Raw genomic sequence first — 25,570 nt, 5'->3', positions numbered from 1 at the left:
GCCGACCCTTTAAAATAACCTCAACTTTGACCTCAGCTTCAAGAATAAAGTTTTCTGCTTGGATTATTAATAATTAAATCAGTAAAATCAAATCAAATTTATTGCATTTTTCAGTATTTATTGTGTAGTATTTTGTACCATTAAAAATGATTTCGTACCTTGTTTTATTTATATAAAATTATGGTCCTGCTGACTTAATTTTAAGCTAACAGAGTAAATATCATTGAAAAACGGCACATTGCAATAGATTTTATCGTTTCTGAATTTGTACTAATTGGTACCACCGAGAAAAGTATGCAAATTTCTGTTTACCCCTTAAAACAACCTCACATTTAACCATCCTCAAAAATAAAATTTCTCTCTTTCCATTATTAAGAATTAAATCGATAGAATCAAATTATATTTATTGTGTTTTTTATTACTCATTATGTACTATTTTGTACCATAAAAAATAATTTTGTACTATTTAAAAAAATATTGTAGTCCTACTAACTTAATATAAAGAGAACAAAATAAAAACTGGTAAAAAACGACAAGAAATGATAGATTTTATCGTTTTTGAATTTGTACTAATTTGTACCATCAAGAAAAAGTGAAAAAATCGTGATCCTGCTATCTTTATATTAGGTTTAGATAAGGGAGGGGTTGTTTAAAAGGGAAAATAAATAAAATTTTCGATTTATTTCGAATGGTACAAATTAGTACAAATTCAGTACTAATTGTGTGTACCATGGTTTATTTATTTTTTTATTTTTTTTTGGTCCTGCTAGCTTGATATCAAATTAGCAGCGCCATCATTTTTTTTAAAACGGCACGTGGTACAAATTTTTTTTTGTGGTACAAAATAGTACAAAATAAGTACTAAAAAATGCGATAGGTCCTATTCGATTCTGCTCATTTCTGGTCCTGCTAGCTTGAGAGAGGTACTTTTTTCATCAATAATTTTTACATTTGCAAGATTATAATTACTCAGTTATCAGAGTATTTTCATTTCAATAATATAAAGAATCCATGATTATATAATATTCGTATTGTTGTTCCTTTGACAACCTGTGAAGCGTCGAGTAACGATAAACAATTTAATATAGGAGTAAACAGCCTGAAACGTGAAAGCAACAAAGGCGACGTAGGTCTCGTTAAATCTGGGTGATCGTTTCGTTGCAAATCAAGCTACCTGCATTTTTATGCGAGCGACAGGCGCAACGTTAAACTTGGGTAGTTTCCAGGAAGCCTAAAAAAGAGAATTAAAAAGGCACGAGAATTGTTTGCGTAGCATTTTCACGGGTAGAATCCGAACGCCCAATTTAGTCGCACGTCTTTTCTCGTGCCACTCATATATCGTTACTCCGATCGGTCGCGCTGAAATGAAAATCGACTGTTCTCGGAGAGAACATGCGTCTCGCAACTTCTCCCGCTCTTTTCCAGGTATAATTGAACGCTGCTAATTGATCGGAACGAACTGTTCATCATGTTTTTCGAGCAATTAAGCTTTAAAGAAGATCAAACCGAATAAAATTTTTTTCTAGTGATCTATAATAGATACCAATAGTGAAACAATTTCGGCTGAGGTCGTATCGTCTTTATTGCTTCGAAAGCTTATTTCGTATTATTTTATGTCGAAACTTTGTCGAAATTTATGTCAAGAGTCCTTGACTTAACTTTTCCTTTAAGTGGAAGTTTTGAGATAGATATTAAAAAATAGGAGGATTTACAAATCTTTTTCAAAGAAATGTATAAATATATTAATATGAGGTTTTGACCATATTATTCATCATCTTTGAATATACAATTATTTAAAAAAATTGAATTCTGTTCAGGTTTTTCTATGATATCGCTAGATATCTCGAACTAATTAATAATATCACAATTCGTGTAATAATCTATAAGCAAATGTGTAATAAAAATAAGCAGAATCAAAAAATTTAAAGATTATTAAATTTACTAGAAAAGATGAGCTTAAATTCTTTGGAAAATTTCAAAAATTAGTATTTTTCTTGGATACTAAATAAAATAGAAAAAGAGAGAGGAAAAATGTCTTTAATTTCAAAAAGTACTGCCATTTTGTTAAATTTCAACTTTCTACATACAAGAAAGATTCATCCTCTAGCAAATTTAATGTGATTTTTATATTTTCTCGTTTTATTTATTGCAGATTATTACATGAGGTGTAAATGTTGTCCACTTAGTGTTTGGCGACATCAGTCAGTTCAGTACATAACATCTATACGGTGACATTTCAACATTTATTTTAATAGAAAATAACTTTTCATACTTAAAACAGTGATAAATTGTATGGTTAAAATGTTACGTCAATCTTTATTCATTTCTTTGAACAAATATGATATGACATGACAAACTCTTATTTTTCGGCTATCCAAAATAGAAACTTCTTTTAACTCTCTACTGTCCAAATTAATTTCTCCAAAAATTTTTCATGTATATAGGATGTTTAAAACTAAAATACTCAATACATATAAGGTGAAATTTTACTTTTCTAATTTTTTATTTTCCCAAAATAGGTTTGTGACTCTGAGGTCACGTTTTTTTGGCAGTTGCTATCGTAACTAACATATTAAAAAATGGCAGCCATATTGTGACTTTCACGTCACATCGGTCAAAACAGAAACAACATTCATATAGGCGATAAATAATGTTGGAATTGAATCGTAACTTCAGAATCACAGTGGGCAGTAGAGGGTTAATTGCGGAGACGTTACGAAGAAATATTCTGCGCTAAAATCGTGCAGAGATTTCGCTTACACTCGCGATCGCTACTGTTTCAGTTACAGGAGCGTCCGCGGAGGTCACGGGGAAGACCGAGGATCCGCGGTGGAGCACGTACAGCGCCCGGAAGACGAGTCGCTCCTCATCGCCGCGATCCTGGCCGTCCTCGAGTCTGGAGCACGCCGCGAGGGAGACCAGACTCTCCAGCGGCAAGCACCCGGAAACTACTCCTTGGGGCGTAGATAGGTCAAGTCCTGGGGCTCGATCGGACTTGAGTTTCCTGGAAACGGTGACCGAGAGGTCCGAGGAGGACGAGGACGGGAAGGTGCAGTTGCCAAGGGGAAATGACACCGGGGACGCGAGGATCGCACAGCGTAACCAGTCCATCTCCTCGAGGAGCGACGAAACGAACCAGACGGATCCGTCCAAGTGGATTTCCGTCGTGTCGTCGTCCCCACAGTCGTCGACGATTGGCTATCGACTCGCGAGGACGTCGTCTTCTGGAAGCTCCTACGATGTAATTCGTACCAAATCTCGTAGATAATAGCGTTTGAAAATTTCATCATGATTAAGGCTATGAATGTCTCGGATACGTCGAGCAATGTCGAGAGGTATCTTGGAATTAGTAATTAATCTCGTCACTACGACTGACAATTTGATCAGTCTCGAGTTCTTAAAGTAGAAGGCTGCAAATGGAGCTATTCATCACAACCATCGATTATCTAAATCGTTTCGCCGATAATTAAATAAGATTAAGTGCGCGCAAAAGTACTTGTATGAACTGTTAAAGTTTTTTTAGGAATTTCCGCAAGAGATGGAGATAAATCTTTTCGAATTCAAACGTGTGTACAAGTTAAAAAGCACATTGGAGGCAACAAGATATCAGTCCAAGAAGTTAAATGAAAAACATTATGCTTCCTCTTCATGCCCGGCGCGATATTGCTCGTAATGACATAATAATCGTAATTATTCAGCGCCGTTTCTCCAATATCGTATTGCAGGCGATAACTATAATTTAGCGCTATCGCGATACCAGTTGCCCAAAGCGAAACCGGCTGCCATTTAATTAACGGCATGATATCCCGGTATTAAAGGCTTATAGCTCATTGCTTGTATAAATTTTCAATCCCGCACGGTCGAAATTAACATACGGGACGCGCACGTGTCGGCGAAAGTCGCGAGAGTTTAGTCACGTAAAAATTGCTCGTAAATACACAAGGGTTTTTTTCCCTTATTTTTCTATATCATGCGATTTCCCGACGTGTCGAGATACCGTGACATGAATTATAGAAAGACCCTGAATTGTTTGACGCGTAACGATGGTCTCATATAAATTCAAATGTGACTTTACAATGTGTGCAGATAGTACCGACGCTCGAGACACGACTATCAACCGAGACGTTCTCGCGCGACAACCTGAAAAACACGACGTCCACGACAGACGTCACCGTACCACGGCGTCACATGAGGCACGTTACAGACATCTGCGAGAAGTTTCAGGTCGGGGACGAGGCGAAAGGAGAATTTTATAGTCCGAATTATCCTGAGCAGTATCCAAACCAAGTCGATTGTGTTCGAGTCTTGGAGGGTGAGTCATTTTCTAATACAATATTGAAACTATAACAGAGACAGTATTAAAAAATAGAAATTGGCAATGATAAAAGTAAAATGTCTAAAAATTAGCATTAGTGAAGTAAATGGACCTTTTGTAAAGCTTACACATGTTTCTGATTGTGTTAACTTTAGAACGGGCTAGAATGCTCTATAACACCCCTTGAACGCATGAAAGGGTCATTTTGATTCGTTTAATGTTTTAAAGCTTTTCTTATTGTATTATAATCGTACCAATAATGCTCTTGAACATGCTAAGAATTATATAATAATTATATAATAAAAATTTACAAAACATAGGTATTTTATATATCGTAAACAAATTATAGCAATTTTTATAATTTTCCAAACTTAACATTTCCTACACAATAAAATGCGTTATAATTCATTACTAGCTCTCTATAATTAGTACAAGGAAACAATATTATAATAAAAATTATATTAAAATTATTAATAAAAATATTAAAGTTATATTTGTTTTTACAATGTTTTTTGTAAACCTGGATTATATATATACTGTAATTGTGATATAAATTACTACAAGGAAAAAAATTACTAGAAGAAATAGTAAGTTTGTCAATTCACCTGATATAAATTATAAAAAACATTCAAGTACTTACAATAATTTTGTAGTAATAGCCACACGTATCCACAATTCTCTATTAATTCTGGACTTTATTCTATTTCTCTTTTTCTATTTATTCTGACTTTATCCCGCCCGGCTATATGTTCGATTTCAATCATTTTACGAATGAAAATTGCTTTTATTATTCGATACAGTATATAATATTTTTGGAAAAAATTTCATTTTTGCTTAACACGTCGTCTAACTTTATTAACTCACGATAGAGAATATTAATACAAAATTTCGAAAGGTTCGAAAATCTACACTACTATTATTAAATAATTTTTTTTTATTTTAACTGTAATATTATTTTAAATTTAACTGTTATTATAACTATTACTATTATTATAACTATTATTCTATTATTTTAATTTTTTATTTTTATATTAATATTTTTATTTTAACTGTAATATTATATATATTTCAATTTTAATGAAACTTAATGAGAAGAAATATACATATTCTAAAAGAACCATTTCGCAATTTTATATTCACTATTCGTCATAAATACTAAAGAGAAAGCATATACTCCTGAAGCTATTTCAAAGTTTCAAAGAACATTGTAGTACATTTACAATTGAATTTGGAAATTTAAAAATATATGAAGAGATTTCTATATATGTGTGTGCATAATTATATATTTTATGCTAAATATGGTAGACACAACAGCACGTGTTTACATGTTATATTTATATATTATATTTATGTATTATATTTATATATAATATTTACGTGTTATGTTAAGATGTATATGTACAAGGAACACGAAAAGCGTAGTGAGGTTGTGTCAGTGTTTATTAGACATAATGTTTTGAAGTTTCGCCTCCAAGTTTGGCGTCCACTTTGGCATCCTTCTAACAAATAAGAAACTTACGAAACAGTGTGCTATTACAAATTTTTGGTAGAAATAAGAGTTGGTGATATCATAACGTTCATACGAGGTCCATCGATATCAGCTCAACCGCACTATTAAGCATTTCACATTCGAGATTTAAGTTGCTAATACTCTCTACTTAACTAGGATTTCGCGCGAAAGGAAACGATATTTGTTCAAAACATTTGCTCCTGAGATACGAGAGACTCACGGATCAAAGGTTTTCCTTGTCCGGAAAGCGTTCGCCCTTCCAACACGCTCGCCTTTTTTCCCCGTATTATCGGCGAACGGTGCGCGGTAGTAAAGTGAAATCTGGCTAGCAACGTGTTCTTGCCGCTGGCAATCTTGTAGAAGTTGCCTCGCTCGAAAATCGGTTTCTCAAAGAGATACGATATACCTATGTGTGGGGAATCGATTATTGATCATCCAACCGCCGCGAAAGTGATTGCTCCCTCGATATTCCGGTCAGCGTTGGGAGAGTCGCGGGCTAACGCAAGCCACGGTGCGAGATAAATAATTTATCTTCGACGATTAACCGGAACGTGCGTTATACAATCTCTACGACGTATCCATTCACGTAGCTCGCAAAGGCTATCGATCTGTAGAGTGCTTGACGGCGATAAATCATATTCTTCTTCCGCGACCATCACATGAATATTTATCAATACGATTAGGAAGAATTATGTTTGCAAATATTAATTTAAAGTATAGCCTGTTTAAAAATAAAACTGTCTATAACACTAGAATGCTCGATGGAATCATTTTCAAAAAATCTCTCATGACTTTTAAATATTTTTTAAATAGAACAGATTGAAAAAATAACGAAAAAGATCGATGATGTCGTGTCTAATTATTTTATAATATATCTTGAATTCTCAGGAAAGTTATTCTCTATTTAATTATCAATATTATGAGGATAACCTATCATTTGAGACTTTAAGTTTCTAATTCGGATTTTTATATTAATATTATATAATCCTAAAGTTTATATTCTATTTTATGCTTATTTACCAATTTTTTCGTACACGGAGAAAATATCGTAGTAAAAATTACAAGAAAATTTTTGCGATCCTGGACAATACACATAGTATTATGTCCGAAAGTTATTCTTATTCTCTATTTAATTATCAATGTTATAAGGTTAACCTATTATTTGAGATTTTAAGTTTCTAATTCGGATTTTTATATTAATATTATATAATCCTAAAGTTTATATTCTATTTTATGCTCATTTACCAATTTTTTCGTACACGGAGAAAATATCGTAGTAAAAATTACAAGAAAATTTTTGCGATCCTGGACAATACACATAGTATTATGGCCGAAATTACTATACATTTGTTTTAAAGTGTTATGCACCAATGTCTCCGCGGAACTATTAATCAAGATACATATTTTATATGTAGTACAGCATACATATTTTATATATACTTCTTATCCTGCGCTACTGGATAATTGTAGACCTGGTACCAAGACAAGATGACCACATGCTGGATATTTATATTTTGATTATTACAAAGCAAAGTATACAGGTTAACAGGATCGTGGCAGAAACGTGGCATTAACATGTAGAAGAAAGCTATTATGCTTGTGCAATCAATCACAGCAATCAGTTGTCTAAGAAGTTGTAACTTTAAAATTCTGAAATATACAATATCTAGCCTCAGTCATTTCGACTTTTATGATTACTTTTATTATGTAAAAGCATTTGTAATTTTATAAAACTAATATATACACAACGTAATCTTTGCCATAATATTTTGTTATATAATGATACAATCCCGACTTGATGATACAATCCCGACTTATGTATCGTATATTAATGATTGGACTACGAATATTTATGTAAATATATAAATACATCTTCATTCCACAGAAATAAAAAGTAAGATAAAAATGTTGAATATATTTTACATGTGTATGTGTGTGTGTGTGTGTGTGTGTGTGTGTGTGTGTGTGTAATATTGGCATTTCTGATAATAACTAAATTATTTCCGCTATAAATTATTTCAATTGTGATAATCCTAACATTTTAGCGTTTCGCTTTGAACAAATATCCACGATTTAATTCTCAATAAACTGCATTTGCATTTAATACATGATAAATAGCATTCCATATTGATAGCAGCTATAATAATATGACAGAATATATTTTGACTTCAGTTTCAGCTCTCTGTACATATATTTACATATATAATATACGTATGTATTCTGTACATATATAAACATCAGCGATCTATTAACAACTTATTTCATCATAAATAGGAAGCGCGTTTCTGTTCAATAGCGTTTCTGAATAATCTCGCAAATTGCAAATGTTCGTTGATCTGATAATAAACAACATTGATGCGATCAAATTCAATTTGTTGATAAAAAATTTATCACGTACAATTATTACGTATAGTCGGAAGTTATTGTACAATTAATTATTACGTATAGTCGGAAGGATTAATATATACAATGAACAATATATACGCATGTAATGCACGAGCTCTCCTTAAAATATTACGAAATTAAACAGAAATAATTTCGCTAGAGTGAACGCTATATGACGTCAATGTCGTAAATTGCATTTAAACATGTAGTACGACAAAGTCCTCAACTGTAAATCCAATTGTACAGACAGCGGCGGCTTTGGAGACGTTGTGCTCAAGCTACTAAACTAGTTTCTGCTTTCTCTTTTTTTAGGAGGAAATAGAAAAGCTCCTTGGGATATAAAACAGAGATTGAATTAGTCGCACTTTCCGATTATTTGTACATTAACGATTAACGCGATTGGAAATAAGTACGGCAACGGAGCACGACATTTTTAGTGAAAGTAATGGAGATTGGGGATGGTTGAGATATATTGGTAATCAAGAAGAAATCGTAGGAAACGTGAGCTGCATTGTAGTGACGCGAACAAGGAGGACTTCAATTTGTGCTATTGTACAGCACCATCGACTAGCTACGGCCAGTCTTATGTTCAGTGAAAATTCTATCGACCTTATATTCGTCTTATCGAAAAATATCGAGATTCCTCGTTTTATCGAAAAATATTGAGATTTACCGACGTATGTACTTAATTTCTCCGTCGTCTATTCCGAGACACGACGATTCTCCATAAAGACTGCAATAACCTCCGCGCTTACATGTCGAGTAACAATGAAACGCACACAAGTAAACATTACTAAATAGGATAAAAGTACTAATTCCCGGACACGAACTTGGACATTTTTAATGTTTTGGTCTTTAAATATGAATATTTGAATTTTTAACATAGAATATACGTATATATTCAATATACGTATATATACTTTTTATATGTTAAGATATATATATATATATATATATATATATATATATATATATATATATATACATTTTATAGTAAATCAGTAATTATCGTCATCTGCAATATTTTCAAAGTAAAAAACAATCTTCAAAAATCTTTTAAATTATTTTATTTAAAGAGGAGCGTTGCTGCAATCGGACACTTTTTTATAAAAAAAAAGTAAAATAACTTAAAAAATCTGAAGATCAACCTTGTTTTCCTGCTTCGAAAATGTTCCAGGTGGCAAAAGTTATTGACTCAAACTATACAATTGTCTCAAGCTGTGTAAACTGCAAAAAGTCAGTCTTCAGATTTCTTTAATTAATAACTCAAAATTTTATGTAGTTGTTTACAAAATGATACAAAAATTTTTTGTTCAATTTGATCTAATCTACGAGAGATTTATCTAGACTGAGAGAGTTGGACTATACATTTTAAAGTTGAAAATTTATATACTCGTACATAAGACAGTCAGAATTACGCACGTGTCCGAGGCATTGGTATTTTAGTTTACAAAATATTGTTCGAAATCGACTATTTTGCTTGAACTGAACGCACATCTCTTGCAAAAATGCCAACGCCTCATTGAGTGGCTTACACGATTGCCGATGATCAACTTCATTTCATATTTATATTATTTCGCAGAAAACTTCAGCAAACCGCAGTATGTTCTACCTCGTTTCATATGTATAAGCTCAATGCAACTTGGTAGCTCGAACATGACTGAACTTTCCGGAGGGGTTAGAAGCGCCCTCGAGTGATTGATACACCCCGGTGGTTCGGTTCGTTGGCTAAGGGTACCTCGGAAGGATAGTAAATCCTGCCAGGCTAGCCCACTCACGGGACCAAGGCTGCAAAGCGGAAGAAACATGTAAAAGGACTCCTTTATCCCGGCGATCACGGTTTCCACTTTAATCGCAACAGTCTTATTTGCTAGTAGATGTGAGTCAGCGAAAACTTGTTAATGAGCTCACCGTGTTGGCCGTTGAAACATTTGCGATAAATACTACCGCAGATTCATCGATAACTCGTGCCGCTCGTTCGTATCGGCTATCCACGAACGGCAGTTTCGATTATCGTTGTTTGGACGAAACATTCGACGCAACGAGTTTCGCGAAGCACCGCATTTGCGAATCTCGCATTAAGCTCGGAGTTTTTTTAACGGCGCATCACGTATCCTTCCATTACGCGTCGTTACTTTCCACGTTGGAAAGGATAACACAACAACGAACGATCCCTCATTTTATGCTCGTGCACACTTGAACGTGGCGACGCGGCGCGACACGACGCGAATGTAGATAGTAAGAGAAAGGGAAAAAATTGGCGGACGTTCGGTGAAATCATAAATCTTCGCAAGTCCAACCGCTCCTCGTCCGTGGCTGCGCGAAAGCAATATCTCGATAACGAATCGATGTATCTGCGAACCAACGGAGAAGCTGCTCGCCGAAGTTGGTCCAACGAAAAATGTCTCTTCGTTGCGAGTTACTCATGCGTGCAAGATATAGGGTAAAGCTAAAGTTATTTATCCTTTTTTTTAATTGAAATTATATCGGGGCTGTTTGCCACCTCGAAACCAGCGGATGATTCCATAAAATGTTATCTGTACCGTGTAATTCGGCAATGCACGCTCAAACCATTGAATTATTGTCGCTAAGACAGATATCTGCCGCGCGGATTCCCACCCCCACATAATCCGCCAGTCAATCGTCACGTTTACTTCAATATTTTAAGTGGCGTAATAGAATCCCTTGATGAAAGTGTTATCGCCATTACAATGTTACTTTAATCCAATCACGTCATTCTCGCTTGTAATCTCGATATAGCATCAGAATTAGTCCCTTAGTGACTTTACAATTACAAGTACTCTACAATTAAAATCACTTTATTCCGTGATCACTTTATCAGCGATCTAGATATTTGACGGGATTATATATTACAAGTTCTTACATATTTTTATCTTTAATCAATGGGTTAATTAAAGAGCTAAAATCCTCGTTTCCTCTTTAAAGACTTCTTACATTTGTATACAACTATATCTTTCGGCGTACTTTTCGATACTACTTTTCGATTAATGTTAATGAATAATTTTGCACGGCGAAAAGAACATTCTCATTCTGAAAATATATTTATTTGTGACACGTAAATCTTAAAATGAGATCACATAGCGTTAAACAAAACTAGATTAGTTGTGTCGATATGTTTTATATGATTCAACAACAAAAATTCAAAACTAATTTTCGTGAATGGAAAACATAAATATTGAATTAAGGATATATTGTTTTTAAATGTAGGAAGATGTCATTATCAACAAAGTAATTATATTATACTTTTTATGAAACTATTATGATATTTTCTCAAAAATAAAATTATAGCATTTAAAAAATTATAAATTTAAGATTTGAAAATGCTTCAAACAAAATTGTATATCTTTGCTTACATGTGAAACAATAATTGTTAACTTGAGTGTATTAATATGAATATATTCATTATATTTGAGTATATTATAATTTGAGTAAGTCAACTTGAGTATATTAATTTTGAGTGGATATTAATTTTGTTTCTGAGTACTACTTTCAAAAAATTGTGTTAAATAATAGTGAGTCGAACGTCATATGTTTTGTAATTCCATGATGATAAATCAGTGCTACAAATGCCAATGTGCGATGGTTATTCGCTCGTAGCGTTTACGAGTGGGTTTAGTTAATTCGTAGAAATTCGTCGATCTTTCAGTCCGAGGCCTCGAGATGCGCCGGATTAGGTAACAGACGGCAGCTGGCTCTTGTTTGAATTTGAGTCAGGGTCGACGAGCCTCGTGGGTTACAGAGTCTTCTTCGTGTGTACGAAAATAGTGGCCACGGTTTGATTACTGGTCCTCGACCAAATCTCGGAGACGCCGAAGCGGTAAACGCGCTCAGACTCGTGCACGTATAAACGTCGCCGTGCAAAGTCGTAAAACCAAGGGGAACGGCGCTTGTGAACACGAGGAGAAATAACGAAACGATCAATTTGTTCAATTCTAAATATATCGGTGAGGCAATTCGATAAGTCGGCGTATCGCCTAATATGTTCCTCGTGCGAGTGACAAAGGATATTACGTTCTCGCGTGATTCACGTTCCGTGGTTCAATTTCCTATATTCTGAGTTCGATCTCTAAAAATATGAGCAGTGGTTTTAACGTTATGAATTGCTCGATAACGCGCTGAAGCCATTCCCCACCAAATTTTATCGATATTTCTCACCGATATTAAAATGAAATCGAATTTTTGGAAACTCATCAGCTACGTGAAACACTCCGCGACTTCTGACACACTTTCTAACAGTTGGAGAACTAAATTTTAACAATGTCAAGAATCCCTTGTCTAATTTGTATATGAAAAAGAAAAAATATATATATACGTTTTCATACATCTTACTCATCAAACTGAAATTACCTAATGATTTTTTTAGGATAGGAGATTAAATAAAAGTTACTAAATAAATTTAACGAGTAAAATGTATAAAAATGTTAACTGAGAGAAGTAATAGTTCACCTCACCAAAAATTATAGTTATTCTTGGCGTCGATTATATCCTCTCGTTATTCTAACAAAAAAGTAGCAATATACATATAGAGTTATTCTCGCTAAAAACTATATGTAGTAACGCTTACGAAAGTAGTTTTATTATCATTTCTTCACTATATGATCACATTTACAAAGGCCAAACACTTTTAATCATTGCGTTAAAATAATGTTTGATAATTTTTGGAATTTCATGCACGCATAAAATGGCACACTTAAACGTACATCAGGACACTTATATTAACCAATGTTTCGTTGCCTTGCACTGAGCTCGGTCTAACAAGCGAGGAACTGTAATTGGCTCCGTCAAGGGGACTCATTTGTCATTGCGTAAGGGCCGTGATTGCGCTCGTAGAAGTGATTATAACGTATTAGGCATCCTATGTAAATTACGTCACGTAATTATCCCGATGGCGACGTGGTTGGGATTAAGGAAGTTTCACGCTACTGACAACTACCGCCGTGCGCGATGTCGACGATTCTAATTGTCAAACGATTATGCGACTATTGTGACAGATTAGCTGCAGCAAGAAATACGCAGCATTTGTCACGTGTCTATTAACGTTACGGCCAAACAATCGCTTCTCTCGCAAGTTACTCGCGATGTTCCTTGCATTATCTCCTATAATTCGCACGAATATCCACACTCCGTTATGCATTATCGCACGAGCGACCTGCAAGTTACCGCCGACAGCCACGTTTAATTATTAATGCAGCAATTTTAAAATTGAATACCGCTAACGCTGATTTAACTTGCAAATTGCTAAAAGGGGACAAATAAATAAAGTATGCATCCGTTTATGAATCAACGACGTCCCGATAATTATTACGCATCGAATAACACGGCATACAATACTGACCCGCTAAAATGTATAATTAATCCGATTAACCGTAAGTATGATGTACATGATTCATTTCAGCATGAAACACGCGCACTTTTGGCTCGAAAGCTCACGCATTCCCGATTGCTCGATACTTACTGCAATGAAGCGTTATATATAGCTTGTCTCGCCACCATTTCGTAATAGCCCTCGAGGAGATCCCGGTTGATTAGACCTGACGGACTTTAATCGAAGTGCCGAAATATCACTGCGGCATGTCTAGTCACGTGGCTGGAATTTCCAAAATGCGCGAGAACCCACATATTGTCTACCAATCGGCGATCGCCACACTTGGCAGGCTATCAATAAGGGACTTGCGCGAAATTCTGAAAAGTATAAGTCTTGCCGTGATACGATGCGTTTTCCTACAAGCTTTTCCTTATATTATAATATGTCAAATCGGTGATAAAGTTGTCAAATCGGCGTCAAATTGTTGATAGGATTTCCAACAACAAAAGTTTCTCATGTTAAAAATATGCGTAAAAATTTTTTCAATTTAATTAATTTAAATATGCAATTCATATTAATTTAGTTTCATTCCCGTAGTCAAACGTCGAAACAGTCTCTCTTCGATCAATCCGAATGCGGATAATACGTCTTCTCGTTAGATATTGGTTTGACCGTGGATAAGTTTGATTGTATCAATTTTTTATTGTAATCAGGATGCTGATGAATGAAAAGAGCCGGATAATCATATCGCGATTCCTTCCTTACACACAGCGCATCTTTTTCGCTTATATCATGTATCTGAATTTCGCGTGAGTCACGAAACATGATCGACCGAATGCTATCACTCGTCGTTTGCCGGCTGACATTGCTAGGAGGAGCACGTACGAAGCACGTGCATTACGGTTATTTTGTTAGTATTGGCTCCTGCCATTACTGCTATTGACTGACCCCTAGAATCGAAACGAGGTGTCTTCAGTAACAACCGCCAGATGCGCCAGAATCCTGATTTGATCAGGCGCCGCACAATCTGGGAGAATGCGATGAATGGCGATGGAAAGTCCGACTCACGTCACGTAAGACGAAATGCTTTCATCGTCGATACGAGTCGGATTAAAAAGTGTTCTTAGATTCTTAACTCTCACATGCCACATGTGTTTTAGGCACCTTAATTTAGTACATTGATATCGTTCTCGTTTATCAGCACTCCGTGCTGAAAACGTAAAAGTGCTGATAAAAATCTATAAAAGATATAAAAATCTATAAAAAATAATAAATATACTTTCAAGTTTGTAGAAAAGAATTGTATGACAAAAATAATCGCAAGTATTCGTTCAAGTATATCACTTTGTTGCACATATAAAGAGAAATACGATGGAGACGTAAGGTTTAATATAAAAATTGATAACTCTCTTCTGAAAATGAATTTAAGAAATTAACACGTTAGAATTTTCTTGTTCTCTCGTATCACGTTAGAGTTTTCTTGTTCAATACTTTAAAATTTAAGAAAAAAGGGACACTATACACATGTCAATTTGTCAAAAAAAGTAATTATTTAGATTTACGAAAATATATCAGTTTTTTAATCAAGAGACAAATAAAATCATAATTATTTTAAAGTTTTTGTAAATTTTATTAAAATTGTTACAAAAATTGTATTCGTTTTATGGATGTGATTAGAGTCTAATAGAATCCTTTGTATATATAACATAGCAAAAAATGAATAAGCTACCATTATAAAAATTTTTATGTATGTTATATCTAATGTAATGAATTACGAAATGTAACGAAAAATTACTTTCATTTTAGACTTTTATTTTACATTTGATATCTTAATCTGGTCTATTGAAGTCAAAATTAACTTCATAGCAATTTTACCTTTTGTGTTATATGACGGGAAAATGAAATAACAGAGTTTAAATCATATACTCCAGCCGACTGTAACTCTTTTAGCGCGTGAAAGTCCTCATCCCACTTGTTTGCAGATGATTCGAAATTAAACATCAGAGTCGAAAATGACTTCAGATTGGGAGCAGATCAAATTACTTTAAATTGCGCTTGACATTTTTTAAATATCCGGTGCCGCTTTCTAAACGCTCTGTTTAGTTCTCAATGTAACAGTTACGATGGAAATGAAGCGAGATGTCCGAGTGCAAAGTACAACATTGTCTGAAATATGGTTTCTCGCAGCATACTCGCAGCAGGCTGATATTTATTATATCTGATGCGTACCTCGCAACTCACGAGTTCCCGACTGTCGAATTCCGCCTCTTAAATTTGTAGTCTCTCGTTGCAATCTTTATCACTCGCGCGAAAGCAGCGCGGCGACTGCACCGTCGTCAGGCCGTTGTGACAACCGGCTGGCTGCCTTCCTCAGGCGACGTGTAAAATGACTCCGGCTACAAAGGGTTCGTTATCTCGATGACTGTCGCAAACGATGCGCGGCCGCGACGCCTCGCTCACGTAACAACGTCACACGATCCCCTCGTGACGCGGGAAGCCTTCTCGAACACCATTTCGGATTCTAGTCCGACTAGCAAACTACGGGCGCGAATGAACCGCCGACATTTTTGCGGTCGTGGCGAACGATTCGCCACGAAGATCCGTCGCGTCGCTTTCACGCCGAAAGAGACTATTCGACGGGGCGGAAGCGCGCTCGGGAGAGCCCGCGAAATCACGGGGATGGAATATACTGTAACTCCGATTACGCGAGCTTACTATCGTCCCAAAGTCCGGCGCAGGATCGATGCTCGATCGATCGCGCGGATAGACCGACGCCGTGTTTGACGTATCACAGATACTATCGGCCGTCGCAATTGCTCCGCTTGCCGCTGTGTTGACTGCGTCCGACGATATCGAGCTGATATGTAAATCGACATCCGCGTACTACTGTAAACGAAGGCAATGGCAAGATTGAAAGACACACCGTCGCAATAATACTTCTACGAAAAGCTCGTGTACACAGCGGACAGGATCAATTTACATGTGTGTCGCTCTCTCTAACGACGCTCGTACGTCACATGTTTTTCTTCCCGCTTTCTCTAACGTCTATTTTTTTCTTCTCTCGCTGCGGAAACACGCTCGTTCATCGGCACTGTTTCATTAATTGATACTGTTGCACGGCCGAACGTTTGAATTGGTTCAGGTGTTCTCTCGACATGAACCGCTTACGTCGGAATCGCGGTCAATTTTACAGTCGCTCGAATTTCCGCGCGATATCCGGATTTCACAGCTATACCATCGTATGCGCGTGCACTTCTTGAAATGACGGTATCGTCGGATGCGCGCACATTGACGCCGGCCTATTCCCAGTTGGAACGTCGGATTAAAGTCAATAGTGAAAAAAAGGAGGGAGAAGAAAAAATGTAAAATAAAATATTGCTGGCGTAGCTTACTTATATTTATACGCTAGATTAAAGATAGAGAAGTCTATCCAAACAAAAACATTTGCCGTATCGCTCTCTATATTTATCTTCGGATATTTATTTTACAAATATCGTCGCGGAACGACGTGTGTATATCGGCAGATTCGAAAATATGAAGTCATCGCGGGGAAATTAAAATATGGATGGAAAAGAGGGAAACGCAGCGCCGATGTCGGTGCGATTTTACATAATAATATTAAAAGTTTTGCGCACATTCCCGTACTTTTCAAATATACGATGATAAAATAATATAGGTTTCTACTTTGTGCGTCCGACTCGCGTCCATCGCGTACGTATCCGAATATACAGGGTGTAAAGTTTGAAAAAGATTCACGACTGTTTCGCAATAACATGTGTACGACACATCGAGAAACAATTGTCTCCGCTCGCATCCTTAAGCGAGTGGCACATAGAAAAATATAAGCAATAAAATTTTTAAGGCTCTTTGTACTTTGCCGGCCATGTTGAATTCGTGACATCAGAAGCGAGAAATGACATATGCTGACCAAAGTTACCAAGCTATTTCCGACCAAAGATAAATATGGACGAGTATTTAAGATTGCTTGAGCACTCTTGTAAAATTGTCGGAAAAGTATCCTTTCCCTTGATGAATAATAAATAGTCGTATAATAAATGGTGAAATGAGGCATGTGAAGTGATGAAATGTTTTGGCTGCAAGGAAAGGGATACCTTTCGGACAATTTTACAAATATGTTCAAGCAGTCTTAAATGCTCCTTCGTCCATATTTATCTTTATTTAAAAATGGCATGCAACTTTCAATATGTCGTTACTAGCTTCTGACGTCACGAAGTCAACATGGCGAAGTACAAAGAGTCTTAAACAATAAGAAAATTAATCAATCACAATCAATTATTTTTGGAGCATGAGAGGAATCAATTGTGGTTTATCAACTTGCTTCCGTTCTTCTGCTTACGTTTTTCTGTGTGCTCCTGGTCACACTTTCAATTATCAATAGTTATCGTTGGAATTTCTCAAGTCAAAGTCAGACATCATCTGCCATTTATAGAGAAGATGTGAGTGAAAGAGAAAGAGAAACGTGCTCTGTCATTTTAGTCTTCTCTCTTGCTGCTGTTAGAGCTCTTCTTTCATTCCTATTTTTGTCAGCCTTAAAAATAGTGGATAGGATGCAGACCAATCAGGAATTATCATGCTTTGTCCTAACACTGACTAAAAGTATCGATAAAAATCCATAGAAAATAATAAATATACTTTCAAGTCTGTAAGATTTGATATTTTAATCTTTCGCGGTGTCCATGCATATTTGATTTCCGGATTTGAGCCGCGTGGATTCTTCTTTGTTTGATTCCTGATTTGATTCTTCTTTGTTTGAAGTCTGTAAGATTATGTTATAGAAATTATCACAAATATTCGTTCAAATATTTCATTTTATTGCACATATAAGGAGAAACACGATGAAGATCTAAGTTTTAATGTAAAAATTTAACGTAAAAATGTTAAAAATTGTAACTTTTCTGAAAATGAATTTAAGAAATTAACATTTTTAGAATTTTCTTGTCAATACCTAAAACTTAGAAAAAAAGAGATACAATACACATATCAATTTGTCAAAAAATATAATTATTTAGATGTACGAAAATATATCAGTTTTCTATTTAAGAAGTGGATAAAACTATTATCCAATATTTTCAATTTTTTGTGGATTTTGGGGAATTTTAACCATCGTTGCTAAAAGACAGTCGCGTCTCAACCATTTTCAGTAAACTCGCGTTCACAGAGCTTTTTCCACAGCGTCGCACGAATTCGCTAATTCGCTAATTTTTTTTATTTAATATCTCGAATGTTACATTTTTAAAAAACGATATGGCTTCTTTCGTTTTTAAACTCACGTGCTCTGTACACCTGCGTTAGCTTGTCTTGCGTCAAACACCCTATATACGTTTATCGTCAGCGTGCTTTTTGCTCTTTGAATATTTTATTTGTCAAAACAATATTTCCTGTCATTAATGCCATGAAATACGAGGCTGCATGTACGCGAGCCACGCTCATAAATATCGTGAAATATTCTACTCTGCGTACGAGCGAATGGCTTTTCAATCATTGGCAGTGCTTTTTGAGTGGCTATTTCCCGGAGGGAAGACACTCACGATACTCACTAAAGGGCACGAGACATATTTTATAAGTTGTGGGAAAAATCGATCCAGTCGCAATTTTTTGCAAATCAACAGAGCGGTAGATTTCTAAAAAAAAATACTTCAATTCTCAATGTAATCGTATTTATATATACAGTTGTCACAATTCAATATAGCATAAAAATATAAAAAAAATTTCGCAAACTGGAGACGTTTTAGACCGGGGAACGTCGACAGTTCGAATTAGCGCAACGTGTTAATACAATACGTGTTGAGGGCAGAGAAACGCTCCGTACTAATAATCCTCGTCAATTTGTCGCATTAGATGTACAAACGGAGCCGAGCTAATAATTATTTTCGAGCGTGACGTACCTGAAATAAACGGCTTAACGATCGGAGATAATAATGGGATTCTGTCGAAATGATTAATCGCGATCGAACGATCGCGGCAGATATCGTGGAAACTATTAAGAAACTTGCGAACTGTCCGGCAGCATCTTAACAGGAATTCCTAGCTTCTCCGATTATCTTCTCGAGCCTCGAGTCATAGTGTTTCCTCGACCCTCGGTAAACCTATCCTCTAACTCCAGCTGAAGTGGTAGGCAGCCTTGAGGCATTTCCAGTTAAATCGTTCGCCATTGAATCCAGCACTACTGACGTTCACTCTCCGATGTTTGGTGCCGACTGCATCGGCCACGTCAAGAGCTTGCAAGATGAAAGATTAGCGGTGTACGGAGTTACATAGGGATGAAATACCTATGTAGTGTAATTTGACAGTCAGTTTAAGAGATTGTCTGTTTACTCGAAAATTTCTACTAAAACTGTCAAATGTAGAAAAATCAACAAACTATATGTAAACAGCGATCGATAAGGATTAGCGATAATTGAATTAAGAGATTGCTCAGTTTGTAGACCTCAAAAAATCAAAAAGGTTTTTTTTTCATCAATCGACAGCTTCCAGTGTACAGAACAAAATCCTAAAGTAGAATTGTGGAATTTGCAAAATTAACGTTGTTATTTAAAATTGAATGATGCGGTGTTCAGCGGTGCGCACAGGTGGAAAACAACTCGTGCCGCTACCGGCAAATCAATATCAGGAGACATGGGAATCGTTTGTGTCTCTCTTTTTTGGTGGCTGCACTCAGAGCAATAACGAGAGGGGCAATACGATTATACGACAAATATGTTATATGTAAACCGATTATATGGTAAATTGCCCCTAAATGCTCCTAGCAGCATAACCAAAATTATTATAATAGCAGCTTATTTGGCTGCACGTTCCCAAATAGGGGAAAACAAAAACAATTTCATATATTTCCCATAGTATTAGTTAAAATTGGAGAAATAACAAACTGGAGAGGAAAAACCAGGGCCGATTAAACTCGGTGCGGTACAAGCCGAGTTTCGCGTCAAAAAGAATAGATTGGCTCAAAGAATGAAACAAGTTACCAATTAAGATTTTAATGAAAAAGTCGAGGGATTGTTGCATAGTCGAGGAATAATAGATTAAAGGTAAACATATTATTTATGTACAAAATCTCATTCAAACATGTTAATTTCAGACTTCTATTTTTTAACCTGGCGTTGGAAAAAACTCAAAAACTAATAGACTGATTAAGAATTCAAGTTTTGCATATATCTTTCAAGTTATAGATTCTGTATTATATAAACAACGGATATTATGATAGCTTTAGTAGTTTCTGTTTCCATACTAAAGGACAACTTATTTTAAGAGAAAAATCGTTCTCTATCTTAGAGATATCGCTATTTTGTTAAAAAATTATTTTCTATAATACATGATATTGAAGACTGATAGTAGATTACAAAATTAATTCAGTTTTTTCTCTAACTCAACCCACGAAAGAAAATTTTGTAAAACCTCAAAGATGTACAATATTATTTTGTGCTCTGTTAAAACATTCTGTAATTGTTGACAAGAACCTTGAAACAGCATCCTTTTACAGATTTCCAAAAAGAAAATTCTTAAGAAATGGCTATTTTTGGACCGTCTAAGCAGCAACCGTTTTAAAGCCAGAATATTGATTTGTTATTTCAATATTCTTGTCAATGATTGCAGAATATTTTAAGAAAGTACAAAATAATATTTTTATGTCACAAAAGGAGTTAATAATTGTCATGATATCCGTAAGCGAGCGTAAGATAACAAAGTCAGAATACCCTTGAAACATTGCAAAATTTTCTTTTATGAACTAGAGCAAGAATTACAATAATTTTGTAATCTACTGTCAGTCCTCAGCAGTATGTGCTGTAGAAAATAAATTTTTGACAAAATAGCGATATCCAAGTTATTAGAGAAAGAATTCATAGTTACATGAATACATGTTTTACGACGACTAGACGTCAGTTTTATACTGAAACAATGCAGCCAGTTACATATTTCTTCTTTCATTTTCATTTCTACAGCAAATTCCTTAGCAATCGGTATATTAAATTAGATTCTTTAAGTTATTATATTTTTTATATAATTTAATTTTGTACTACTTAATATAAACGTTCAATATCGGTTTCCTTGCTTTTCATACTCTAAGTTTCGGTTGGGATCACTTGTAATCTTTTAGATCTTCAGATTAGTTACCGATTTCTAAGAAGAAACAAATGGTCATTATTGAGAACTTGGTAATTGCTTACTTTGGTAATTCGATCGTCTGTTGTTGTTTAAGGATTAAGCGTGACCAGAATCCGTAGGCAACATTGTTTCGAGTTTGCAGAGACTGGAGATGGGATTACCGTAACTGTCGAAAGTTTTCACTGAAACCGCAACTTCAAACGCGAGAAGAGAGAGGGGAAGAGGGGAAGAGAGTCTTTCGTATTGCAATACACAGGAAATGGCTTCGGGGAATGAGCGCCAAATTTATTGATCAAATTGGTCACGCAAGCTGCTGTTGCGATAACTTTACATGCAAGAAATATGAAAGTTTCAGCACGTATACGAAGATATATGTGTGTACCTGTCTTCGTAATATTTCTGAGCAATTTTGCTTCTCGCCGACGTTACCTCCTGCAAATATCACACTCACTGCCTTAAGTTAGAAAAATCAGACGATATATTTCATACATTCGAATATGTGATATACCGACTTTATATTTATAGTGACATTTTTAAATCTCCTCATGGTATGTCCGATACTTCGATCTTGAGACTCACATAATTTCGACAGTTCAAGAGATGGACACCGCGATCCTGTGTACAAACATGTCAAAATCCCCGCAGATATCGCGTGACACTTGCTTCCTACGAAATATCGCAACATGTTTCGCCGGTCTTACTGACTCCCTCTCGTACTTTCCAAAATGTCCTTTTCATGTAATATCTTATGACATGGCACGAGTAAATATTGATCTTCCATTAGTTCTACCTCGTGTACAACCCCGGCGACGCGTTTGCTTGCTCGGGAAAGCCCATTTTCTAATTACGAACTTATAAACGAAATTCCCTTGTACTTGTCTTCAGTCTTTATAGAACATGTTGTCACCTATCTCGTAACAAATAATACTCGTAAGCGTCTTACTCTACTTGAATCCTTTCTAGATTAATGTGCTTGTCTGTAAAAATCCAACACGAATCGCAGACGTCTAACCAAATCCTCTTGAAACTTGCAAAGCAGACGCAGTAGCTATACCGTTGATTGTATCTTCGCTCAACTTACACTCGAATGACTCCGAGTGCAATACCAAGAACGATCGGGAGAAAGGCTCTCGTGAATGCCTCCAGGTGGCCACGTGATATCATTACAGAACGCCTCGGAATTAACTCCAGCGTTAGGATGCTGCACGTTCGCGAGCTCGCAAACGAGCCAAAACGATCTTTCCGGAATTCTGGCGCAGACTTCTAATTGCGCGGCTAGGAAGCTTTTTGATCGCTCACTCACTTGGCACGATAATGCGGGAGCGTATCGTCATAAGATGCGCGCGGGAGTTCTTTTGAGCGCGCCGAGATAGCAAGTATATTAACGAGATCACAATCGGTCGGAAAGATCGGATGGAAGCGAAATATTTCTCTCTCTCTCTCTTTCTCTCTCTCTCTCATGGAGATTCAAGTTCGAAGCCACCATCCATGAGATTCGTGGTAGTTTCGTACGATACCTGCCAACGAAGAAACCGACGGAAGAGCTCTCGGAAGAGAGATCGGAGTTCGTTAAACAAGTGCGCTCGGTCGCCCTCGTTATCACGTCGTAACGAGATGGAGAACCAGCAGCCAGGCTACACGCAGCTCCCCTTTTCAATTAATCCCTCTACATCTTACTGCCTCTCCCTCTTATTGCCTTGCACTGTGCACGCTACTCTCGAATTTCAATCGATGATAGTGGAAACTCGGTCTAGTCGAGGATGCTAAATCCGCTCTATTGTTTTAAACCAGTGCTGGGAATTAGATGCACATTTCGGGTAGGTTTCTGATGCGACGTCTAGTATTCTCCTACTACCGTACCAGACTCGACGGCAGAGCCACCGACCGCGCCTTAAACGCTCTTCCTCAGGTGCGTCTCCATTTTAGAAATATTCTAAAAAGGATTGTATCTTCCGCCAAACCGTCATTGAATATTTCTAGATATATTTTCTTTGCTCAATAATTAAATACTATATTTGTAATGTCTTTTACATGTATATGTTTGTTCTATAATAATATGTTGGTGACAATATACATATAATTAAGAATACTGTCATTAATATATTATTATAAAACAAATATATATATAAAATGCACATAGAAAATGTAGTATTAAATTATTTATGAGAACAAAAATTATTGAAAATATTTTAAACTTAATTTTAGTAACAGTTTAGCGGAAAAGGTACGACTTTATATTTCTTAAATAAGGACGCTTCTGAGGTAAAGCGCCTCACATGTGATCGGTAGCTGGTAGTGGAGAAGATAATAGTTGCTATGCTAGAAATCTGCCCGAAATTTGCATCCAATTTCCAACACTGTTTTAAACTAATCCTGCTGCGATACCAAAGTGCAAGTTGGATTTCCCACTTGGCGGAAATTAGAGACAAGTGCAAATATGGATTGGAATTTTTTTCGAGCATGGCCTGCGTTCTGGTTGCTAAAAATCGGCGCTTGAACATTCATCCAGCGCACATTGAAACATATTCCCAAATTTCAGCTATCAAATATTTTTTCTTTTTTTTTTTTATAATAGTTCTAATCGCTTTTTCGGAATAAAATCAATAAATAGTAAAAATTTGGAATGAAAGAAAAAGAAGATAGAAAACAAATTGCGAATCAAATCGTTAGATAGATAATAAAACAGAAGGAAAAAAGAATATCTATATTATTTTTCAAATTTATTCTAACTCAAAGATATACAGAGTACAATCCATTAGACGCTAAAAATACTTTGAAGCGCCGTGTGGATTAATCATGACTTTTCCTTACGCGTTTAAAAGTGTTTGCAGCATCTAATGGATCGTGCCCATAATCTCATCCTTAGTAGACTCCTTTTATGTTACAACCTTAAGAGGATTCGTCTAAAACTACAAAAGAAAAATATTCTAACACCTAGAAGAATAACTCTACTTGCATTCTCTGCAATCCCATATCAGGTAAAACCTTTTACCGAAAGAGTATTTCTAATGTAAAGAAGACTATTCTTGGAAAAATCTTCTTGTGGCTATATATAAAAGAGAATTCCGTTAAGGATGAGATTATACTTTTCTAGTTATTATAACTAGTAGTTTGTTATAAATAGTTTTTGTCTCCTCATTTTTCAAGTTCGACATTGTTATTCTCAGAAGGTAATACGTGTTCTCTTAGTATATTACGTATTTCCGTTCGTGTTCCGACTGGCGATCGAGGGACGACTTTTGACATGGGGGCACGCTCGCGGAATTGACGTAAATAAACCTCGCGACAGAGGCAATCCTTCGCCGTCTCTCGGCTTTCTCAAATTCGAGAAGACCGCCTCGTGGCCCCGCTCGTACATTCTGCGGACTGCAGTCGAAGTTCATGGAAGTTCGCGGTAAACGACCGAAGTTACGAGCGACACTTCGTTAAGTTCGATCGGAAAGTTCGGCTGTGACGTCGAGTTAACCTGTTGGTTGGCAGTTATACATCCGCGAGAGCTTTTCTTCGTAGCCGCCAGTCTTTCTCGTGTTTTTCTTATTCTCCTTTTCCGCCAGTCTTGTTACTTGTAACCTCCAATTCGTCGTCCCTGTTCGCGGGTCCAATTTAAACCGTGCCGACGACAGCACGGTTCTTCCATCTGGCTGCCTCTTTTTCCACCCCGCCGACGAAGAAACGTGGCAAGAAGTCAACCAAGCTCCACATGGATGAAACTTGTGTCATTTCTCATTAACTGTCTCGCAAGAAACACGTAACTTATTGACGTTACTCGCCTGTGACCATCGGTATGTAATCTTTCTTCCGTGTGTCGAAACTTATAATAAGGAAATAACTCAGACATTTTCGAGAATTCCAACTTTTGAAACGTCGTTGTAGTCAGATAAAGTCCTTTTCAATCCAAACAATAAGAACGGTT

General features: G+C 36.1%; 1 protein-coding gene across 4 annotated transcripts in view; it reads left to right on the top strand.

Annotated features, from left to right (window-relative positions):
- The window catches only part of LOC116844734, a 214,224-nt gene that overhangs the window by 131,046 nt on the left and 57,608 nt on the right, over window positions 1-25,570 (top strand). For all 4 annotated transcript variants that reach the window (XM_032816685.1, XM_032816684.1, XM_032816683.1 and 1 more), the window contains 2 exons: window positions 2,784-3,241; window positions 4,087-4,312. In XM_032816685.1, coding sequence (XP_032672576.1) covers window positions 2,784-3,241; window positions 4,087-4,312 — 684 coding nt within the window. The remainder of the gene's footprint in view (window positions 1-2,783; window positions 3,242-4,086; window positions 4,313-25,570) is intronic.

This window comes from Odontomachus brunneus, unplaced genomic scaffold (assembly GCF_010583005.1).
Source record: "Odontomachus brunneus isolate Ranch 3 - 2012 unplaced genomic scaffold, Obru_v1 Obru_scaffold_045, whole genome shotgun sequence".
NCBI classification, from domain to species: domain Eukaryota; kingdom Metazoa; phylum Arthropoda; class Insecta; order Hymenoptera; family Formicidae; genus Odontomachus; species Odontomachus brunneus.
The sequence above is the reverse complement of the archived record's forward strand: the minus strand, read 5'-3'. Positions and strand labels throughout refer to the sequence as shown.